Source organism: Protobothrops mucrosquamatus, unplaced genomic scaffold (assembly GCF_001527695.2).
Source record: "Protobothrops mucrosquamatus isolate PMUCROS unplaced genomic scaffold, P.Mucros_1.0 scaffold65, whole genome shotgun sequence".
Lineage (NCBI taxonomy): Eukaryota > Metazoa > Chordata > Lepidosauria > Squamata > Viperidae > Protobothrops > Protobothrops mucrosquamatus.
This window is the reverse complement of record NW_015386443.1, coordinates 320862-330451: the sequence shown is the minus strand read 5'-3', so window position 1 is coordinate 330451 and position 9590 is coordinate 320862. Positions and strand designations below refer to the sequence as shown.

Genomic DNA, 9590 nt, shown 5'->3' with positions numbered 1-9590 from the left:
AATGAGATTCAGTTTAATATTTTGTCTTATTACATACTTGGGATAAAGACAGTAAAATACAGCAGCTCAAATCCCAAAGAACATTGCAGACAAATTTGTCATATAAATGTAAAGCTTCTCAAGCACAACTATAGTTCTGTTATATCTATTTACCTGGAAGTAAAATTCACTGAAATCCACTTCCTCTGTATTCATATGTACCAAAGAGTTCACTGCGAGAACATTTCGGTTTAGTCAATGAACAAGACAGCAGTTTTAACCAAAGTTAAAGAGTTAACTTCAACTCTGCTCTTGATGTGCCAAGTGCACATCAGAACCATTATATCTGCTTCTACTCGGGCTCAATTGCTCGTCCGCTTTAGACATCCGTCCGGGGCTGCTACTTTGGGGGTCCTTCGATGACTTTGGAGATATTGTATTGCTGTACAGACACTAACCTCCCCCATCGCTAGTAATAAACGCAGGCTACGCCAGATGAATCCCCAGCCTGCGCGTATACATTAATTGCACGCTCGTATCTCCTTTTCGCCTTCCCTTCACCCGGATCATTGGGGAGCGGAAGTGCCTTGGGAGAACCGTGACGTCCTTCGTTTCAGAAACCGAACGTTACACCGGAAACGACGACGCTTCAGAGACTAGCCCGTGACCTCTGCGCCCTCTAGCGGTTTTCTTACTCATTCCTCGTTCCTTCAGCTAAGATACAGCATTGGGTGGCCAAGCGGGTGCTCTGGGCCGCCCACACAGGTGTGTGCCCGGAAGAGAGGGGACATCGCGGGGAAGGGGGTGTAACGCGGTGCCTCGGGATTTCCAGGTGAGCGATCGGGAATAGCCTTCTCGTTATCCCTTTCCTTCGTCTCTCCCCCTCCGCTCTTTTAGAGTCGTACAGGCCAAAGATAGAAAGTGCTGTTGTCCTGAGTTGTTACTAATACCTAAGCCAGGGGTAGGCAACGTTGGCTCTTTTATGACTCGTGGACTTCAACTCCCAGAATTCCTGAGCCAGCATAGCTGGCTCAGGAATTCTGGGAGTTGAAGTCCACGAGTCATAAAAGAGCCAACGTTGCCTACCCCTGACCTAAGCCTAAAGCCTTGAATTGGGGCAACAGTGTCGCGATCTTCCCACTTTCTTATTCAGGGTTGTTCTACAACCTGATGTAAGCTTAGATCTCTTAGCAAATGCTTGTAAGGTTTTCTTCATTTCTTAATCCTCCCTTCACCAAATCGCATCCTGTCAGCTTGGAATCTGGGGTCTCTCTCTCTCTCTCTCTCCTGTCTTCTCAGAAAATGGCCTGCACAATAGAAAAGATCTTGACAGATGCAAAGACATTGCTGGACAGGCTGAAAGATCATGATAATGCTGCTGAGTCTCTCATTGATCAGTCCACTATGTTGCATAAGAAAGTAGTAGCCATGAAAGAAGCTGGCACAACTCTTTCGCACAAGGTGAGTGCAGATTTGTTAATGGCACAAATTGATTGGCAATGCAGGTTAATGGATGCTGTTGTGTATACAAGTTCTCTGGCTCATAGACAACATTTTTCTTTTACAAGTATCAAGAAGATGCAGCTGAGCTAAAGGATCTCTCTAAATATAAACCTCACATTCTCTTATCTCAGGAAAACACTCAGATCAGAGATCTGCAACAGGAAAATAGAGGTGAGCATTGTCCTAATTAAGTAATTGTGAGCTAGAATTATTTTTATAGAAGTAATGATTTAATTAAGGGCTTTACTTCAGAGCTTAATTTAGAATATCTTAGGAATGTTCTGAGACTGGAAGTATTATGTGAGAGATCTGGGACAGATAACTTTGATAAAATGGTTATAATTTGAGCCACGTTTCAGTTTGTTATTTCTTATTCATACAACAAACCATGTAAAAATATCAGCTTAAAATCATTTTATTATTGGTGTTCTTCGTGGTATAATATGCTGGTTGTATAAGGATGCCAAAACAAAAAACCTCCCAAATTTTATTCAAGTTATATTCAATCTGCAACATTTGAAAAATAGATTGTAACCATACTGATTAACTTGTGTTATATAAATGACAGTCTGCCATACGTTTACATAATAAGTTTCAGTGAAAAACAGAAATTTGTCCCCAAATAAATGCATAGGATTAGACTACAAACTAAATTTGCCTGATTATAAAATACTTATTTTTATTGAAAATTTTATAAAAGTTTTACAATGTAATTCCCCCCTCCCCAGAACCCACCCTTCCCCTCCCCCCTCCCTCCTCCCCACTTCCCAGAGCCAATCACAGGGTTAACAATACAATAACCATACTCTATCTAACATTAATCAACTATTAGATTAACAAATCTATAACATCCTTTAACTCTTTTAAACAAATATACTAATATTACACACAATAATTATAACATCATATTAATAATTATAAATAAAATAAGTAACTTATTGTAACATATAAACTACATTAATGCTCTAAAATTTACTCAAAAACCAAATGAAACTTTTTAGTCCCATATTTACTCTCAATATAATCTATCCATCTTCTCCAAACCAAAATATATCTTTCTTGTGAATAATCCTTCACATAGGCGGAAATCTTGGCCATTTCTGCTAAATTTGAGACTTTAAGTGACCATTCTTCTATAGTGGGCAGACGTTCCGTTTTCCAACATTGAGCTACTAGTAGTCTTGCAGCAGTAATCAAATTCAACATCAAATCCATTTCTTTTGTATTCAAATCTTCCATAATACCCAGCAAAAATATCTGCGGCTTAAACATTATCTTTTTCTTAAAAATATTTTGAATATTCCACCATATCTTAATCCAAAATACCTTTACTTCCCTGCATGTCCACCACATATGAAAATAAGTTGCATCTAAATTTCCACATCTCCAACACTTAGGTTGTAAATTAGAATACATGCAGGACAATTTTTGAGGATCCAAATGCCACCTATAAAACATTTTATAAAAATTTTCCCTTAAATTTTGAGCTTGAGTAAATTTTACATTTCTAATCCAAATTGTCTCCCATGTTTCCAGTAAGATCGGTTCTTGTATATTTTGAGCCCATTTTATCATACAATCCTTAACCAATTCTGTTTCTGAATCCAACTCAATCAATGCGTTATAAATTCTTTTAATATGCGCTTGAGATTGATCTTTAATCTGTTTCATCAAATTTACATCCTGTAAAGTGATACCAACTTTTTGGTCCAAACGCCATCTCATTGACAATTGGTTATAATAAAACCAAGAATATTCAGTGTTTTCTTGTTTCAAATCTACTAAAGATTTAAGTTGCCAATCTCGTCCTACCGGACTGAGTAGTTCCTTATAAGAAACTTTATCCAAATTAACTCCCCTAGATATCCCCTCTATTACCTGTCCTGGAATTGCCCAGATAGGAATTTTATAATTCAATTTATAATAATATTTCTTCCAAACTCATAATAAAGCACTTCTTAAAATATGAACCTTAAAATTTTTATCTACCTTTTTATCATAAATTAGATATGCCTGCCAACCAAATAACAAATCCCATCCTTCAAGAGACTGATTATAAAATACTAATCCAGAGTGTGCATTGATCAAAGAAGACTAGTTGCTTTCACTGCTCTCCCATCAGGGAAAGAATTTGAAATGGAAGTGTAACCAAACAAATAGTAGGAACCAATGTGTATACTACCAATATAGTTATACAATGGAATTACACTTCTTTTTTCAGAGCTATGGATCTCTTTGGAAGAACATCAAGATGCACTGGAACTTATTATGAGCAAATACAGAAAACATATGCTGCAGCTCATGATGAAAAGAAAAGATGTGGATGCCCAATCAGTTTTGCAAGTACATCAGACTCAGTCTGCGGTAAGAAATTACAATGTTCTCTCTAAAAAAAAGTAGAAATAGATTTAGAAGAGTTGCTTGGATGTGTGCTCTGTTCCTATGGTATCTGCTTTTGACTCTCACTTTTTCCTCAAGAGTCTGTTCTCTGAAATATCTCAGAAGTGGCTTTTCTTTCTAGGAGAAAGCATTGCAGCTGAGCCATGAAGTAACTTGAGAGTTATTATAAAACAAATAACTGTAAATACCATGGATGGTTAATTATTTTTATGCCACAAAAACTACAAAATTTCATTACATTCCTGCCTCAAAGTAAGTGGCTATGACTCCTCAGAGGGCATTCCATTTACCACAGGATATTTGAATTTTCTTGCAATGGAAAACATGAAAGCAAAATAGATGTACAAGAGAGGGTGCCCGTCTGCTGGATCCAGAGCCTTTCTGTTTTCCAGTTTGCTCCTAAACTGGTGTATACAATAATAGTCATGGAGCTAAAGAGAGGTAACAAGACTAGCTTGTAGAATATGAATGTTCTTTATGTATGGTTACATAGTCAGTGCAGTATTAATAATAGGAGCACCATATTAGTTGCAGTACTATATCCTGAACCAAATATCCTTGCTAAGAGAATACAAATATGTATGCATGCATTGCAAAAAAAAATTGGGGGTTGTGCAATATGTGTGGATACTGCAATGAAGAAGAAATAGGTCTCTTTGAGCTCTTAAGTGGAAATTGACTATGTTGGTACTGCATGGTGAGACTGGATCATAGCCACATTCTATAAGCAAAGCACCTATTAGAAATATTTCAGGGCAAAATTATATGTTTCTTACAAAATAATAATAGGGCCTGTCTTAAAGCTGTTTTCCAGAAAATTAAAATATATCTTAACAGAATTGCAGAATGATGGGATTATTTAGAAAGAGTATGATGGCAATAGTTGGTTTCTATTTAATTGCTGTAGTTCCAAGACACAAATCTGTCATGGTACTGCATATTAAAAATGTGAAGTATACTGTAAATAAAATGTAATAGAAATGCATCACTTAAAATTAGCTCTTTAATGTTCATCAGAGTCATTCATTAAAAGTTTTCTTGACTTGGGTGGACATTTCTGATTACAGATACTTTTTTCCAACCTTATATCGGACTGATTATTGTTTAGAGTATACTGCTTGTCTGCAGCATTAATTTTGCTTTCTGTAATAAATTTAAGGGTATTTTTATAAACTGAAAGATTTCAACAACTCAGTCTAATGAAAAGGTTTATTGAAGCCTAGTTACAATATCATCTGTTTCCCCTTGTTGACAAACATGAATTTAATTAAGACGATTCCTAAAACCTAGCATTTTTCTCTTTCTTCACAATAGTATTTTTAATTTGTGTTCATGACGAACATTTGTTTTATGTGTGTTTTAATTGAGAATAATTTTGTTTTAAAATCTATCTGCAGGAGATTGAGAGTCAGATTGACATGATCTGTGAAATGGGAGAGGTTATGAGAAAAGCAGTTAATGTTGACAGTGACCAGTATTGTAAAATACAAGAAAAGCTAGCACAGTTAGAGGTAAGTGCTGAACTACTGTGAAGTGTGGGATTGTTGAAAAGGAATATATTTGTGATTTTTCAGCATCCAAAGGAGCGTTGATTGTTCTCTATTAAGGGTTATTACATGCACCAGACTGAAGTAGCTTCATAGTTGTAGAGAATGAATAACAGAGTTGGAAGGGACCTTGGAGATCTTCTAGTCCAACCCCCTGTTCAAGAAGGAAACTATAACATTTCAGACAAATTATTGTCCATTCTCTTCTTAAAGAGTTTTGGAGCTTTCACAACTTCTGGAGGCAAGTCATTCCACTGATTAATTGTTCTAAATGTCAGGAAATTTCTCCTGAGTTCTAGACTGATTCTCTCCTGGATTAGATTCCATCCATTACTTCTTGTCCTACTTTCAGGTGCTTTGGATAGCTTTGAAAGCAAAGTAATAATTCACAAAGCTGGAATCATGCAACATTTTAAATAATGACTTTTAAGTTGTATTAAATAATTAAATAATCCAGAAAGAAAAAAATAACTTTTCCCTTCATCCCAGTAGGTAAAAACAATGTTAATAGCTTATCACTGTCTTTAAATAAAACAATCTCTCATCTTCTCATAGTTCATCTCCTATATAAGAACAAATTGTAAATACTCTGTCAATCTTTGTCAACAAAAATCCAGTAAGGGAAATCAGATATAACCATTTTCTTCTTTTAACCCTGAATAAAGAAGACAAACTTATAAAGCTTCCCTTTTTTAAAAAAAATATATTATTTGACCCCTCCAAAAAGAATTCCAGAGAGAATTTGCTACTCATCTGTGTTTCAAAGCAAAATTTCTTTAGAATTTTAATAGGTTTTTCTTACATCCATAAATAAAATGTATTCTTTAATTTGTCATTTCTTAAAAGTGCTTTCGAATCTTAGCAGAGCTCTTTTGTATATACAGAAGAAAAAATGATCCAAATCAGTTTCCTAATGTTTGTTCATCTCTAAGTCTCCATCAGATTCATTTGTATTACATTCAAATCCCCCTCCAAATTAATTTCATAAACATCAGCTTGTTCTTGTTTTACAACTTCATTAGGACATGCTCTGTCAATCTTATCAAGCATCTGATCCATTCTGTCCAAAAGTTTAACTGAAAGGTATTCAAAATTTTGCAATAAGGATTTCTGCTCCATTTTCTTTCTCCTCTGGCTCTGAGATCTAGCTTTCAAGATTTCCTTGTCATAAAAATATGAAAACAATCTTCATTTTCCTATGAGAATGTATCTTCTAAATAATTCAAAGCTATTGTTCCAAATTCCTTGGCCCCTTAATCCATTATTAATTTTCCAAAATCCATGTACCAAGCACGTATATAAAACTTTTAAAATTAAACTTACAGTTATCACCTAATGAAAAACTTGCCAGTCTGAAGAATCTTAATCTCTACAATATGCAATAAATTTTTTAAAACCCAAAAAAGTGATTAAGATATAAGGCTCTCTCCGTCTTAATGTCCATAATGATTGCTTTGTGAGTTTGAGTTTGATGTAAATCCTGACTCTCAGCTACTTCACTCAGAAGCCAATCATAAAAAATGACAGTTTTGGTGCTTTACTCATGAAGAGCAGCTATGGAATCACAAGGATGAGCTCAACAATCCTTTGTTCCAGAAAGATTACATTGACTTGGATCCAGCATCCAATAGTAAAATTCCTCTCACAAAGTTGTCTTGCTAGCTAACAAAAGCCAGCTTGCCACGGTGCTTATAGGTGGTGTTGGACATTTATCTGATGATAAATCTTTTAAAAAGCAGCATGGAAAGATCATAGGAGTGATATATGGGAAGTAATTATGGATGTCCCCAAAATTACATTTTTATGGCACTGAATGAATATATTATTTCTTGTCACTAACATCACACATTATTATTTTTTAATTTTCAGCTTGAAAATAAAGAATTGCGAAAATTATTATCAATCAGTATAGAGCCTGTTGAAGTGAGGCAAGAATTACCTGATGTTGCATCTCAAGTTACAAAACCTCAGTCCTGGAACAGTTGATCCTGGAAATTGGAAACTACTGCAAGAATGAGTATGCTTCCTTTCTGAGCTTTCCTTTAAATCCCTTTAGTCTTCTCTTGGAAACCATTCCAAGCCTGTTACTATATTGTAAGTTCTGTGCTTAGGTTAGGGATGTTGTAATGGCCCCTTCTTTGATTAAGATTTGTTTTACTTAATCATGCAGAAGAGTGCATGATTAATCAAGGTTAATCAAGGTTACCCATGATTTTAGAAATCTCAGTTGGATAGAGCAAGGATCATCTTAACTTTTCTAGTGTGAGCAAATAACATAAAGTGTTTTAGCATGACTTAAATTGCATTGGAATTCAGTTCTTAACTATGTTTAGGATACACTGTTGTACAAAGCTTAGGCCCTCCTACTCTTAATGCTAGAATTTCTGCTTCTAGCATTGTTTTTGGTGCTGCATTTATTGTATCATTTAAAAATATACTGTCATATTACCTATTTTTTAATATCAACCAAGCCATCCGAATCACCTTGCAGGGGAGATGGGCAGCATAGAAATTTAATAAATAAAATAAATAAACAAATACAGAAAGTAACACACAATGCTAAAGTGTTGAGTCCTCATACCTATGACTATTTCACACAGGAGATGTCTCTGTGGGTTATAACAAAGTCTGCCTACCTAGAATGTTCAATGGGTATGATAATCCATTACGGACATAACCACATTAGTTATTTTTCTGTCTTTGCCAATATCTACTTGTTCAAGGAATCTGTTTCTAATTTCTTATAGCCACATTAAGCCCCTGTACATGGATGTCAAGAGGGAGAGATGCGTGGAAACAAGTCTGTTATATCCTATAAAGATTACTCTGTGTGTAGGCATTTGCACAAATGTCATACATATTAATCCTGTAAAAGATGAATTTACTTTTTTGCAAGCACCTGCCAATATTTTAAAAATTATTTTTCTTGAAAGATTGATAATTGAAGATAAATATATCTAATATTTGTTTATATTGTTCTAAAGTGTACAAATTAGAAATGTCTCTTAAAATTTCTTGGGCATCTGTTCTCTGATGGTAAAACAGAATCTATGGAATTTATACGTATTGTGCACATTTATTCTTGTCCTGGTTTAACTAAGTTTTAGGAACATAACTAAATAGTCAATTTATGTCATTTTGCCTGTTTCCTTCTTGCCCCATAAGTTTTGAGGAAAGGAGTGATAGGCTAATTGATCAAATTCATTTGGGGTATTTTCAGGTTCTCACTTTGAAAATTTTACTTTAAAGACTGAGCAGATAAAAAAATCTGAAAATGTGGGCCCTATTTGCATAATGCAATCAGCTGAACAAACTTAGTATCTTTGCAGCGTTATGCCTTAAATATATGCCTTCAGTGCCGTCTTCAGAATCAATAAGCTCTTGTAATGAACTGCAAGTTGCCCAGTCTTTTTGTAAGCTTTGGATTATTTTGTAAATATCATGTAGGATGTAAATGTATTTACCTACAGAGGTGCTGTATTATCAGCCTATTCTATTCAGTAAATTAAAAATAATCTCTTTACCTCTCATCTTATTAAATATGTATATTGGCTCATTATTTTCTTGAAATAAATGTCTTGAAGCAGTATTGTGCACTAAGACACTTTTGTACAGAGAATTATGTATGGCAGAGGACTGGGAACTATTGGCCATTTAGATGTTGTTGTACAGCCCCAGCCATTATGATTGATAATTTGGGATATTGAAACTAGTTTTTCAATGAAAAGGGCCATAGGTTCTCTCTTCTTTGATGTTTTTGGACATATTTTAAATTTGACTGATATCAATGTTTTTGTCAAATCCTTGGAGATTAAGAGTTATATTCAATTTATAAATTAAATTTATTAAAGAAATGCTGTAGCTTCATATTTCTGAAAATGATATGTTGACTGTGAATTGAGGACCAATAGAACACTCCTCAAATAATGTGATCAGCTTGTAAATTCTAGTTTGCAAGTATAAAAGTCTGCTAGATTCATGTAGTGTTTTAACCCTGCTTTATTTACCAAGCCAAAAACAAACAAGCCGTATTAGAGCAGAAAGATTATTCTTTCATATGGCCACTAATAAATTTATTGTTGCCTTATATTATGTATCAAATTATTTTCTTCACATCCTGTAAGCAACCAGTTACATCCTTCCTGCCACCCAAGAAGCAGG

At 34.7% G+C, this 9590-nt stretch overlaps 1 protein-coding gene across 3 annotated transcripts; it reads left to right on the top strand.

Annotated features, from left to right (window-relative positions):
* Positions 1-681: 681 nt before the first annotated feature.
* SIKE1 (suppressor of IKBKE 1) lies at positions 682-9515 on the top strand. 3 transcript variants are annotated; one of them, XM_015812061.1, is made up of 6 exons: positions 682-811; positions 1279-1440; positions 1548-1653; positions 3704-3846; positions 5280-5393; positions 7299-9515. In XM_015812061.1, the coding sequence occupies exons 2-6, from the start codon at positions 1282-1284 to the stop codon at positions 7413-7415; spliced, it is 639 nt and encodes a 212-aa protein (XP_015667547.1). In that variant the 5' UTR covers positions 682-811; positions 1279-1281; the 3' UTR covers positions 7416-9515. The 3 variants fall into 3 exon arrangements, with proteins under 3 accessions (XP_015667547.1, XP_015667546.1, XP_015667545.1); XM_015812060.1 differs by lacking the exon at positions 682-811 and having other exon boundaries at positions 1071-1440; positions 7299-7446; positions 8177-9515; XM_015812059.1 differs by lacking the exon at positions 682-811 and having other exon boundaries at positions 1071-1440.
* The last annotated feature ends 75 nt before the right edge of the window (positions 9516-9590 follow it).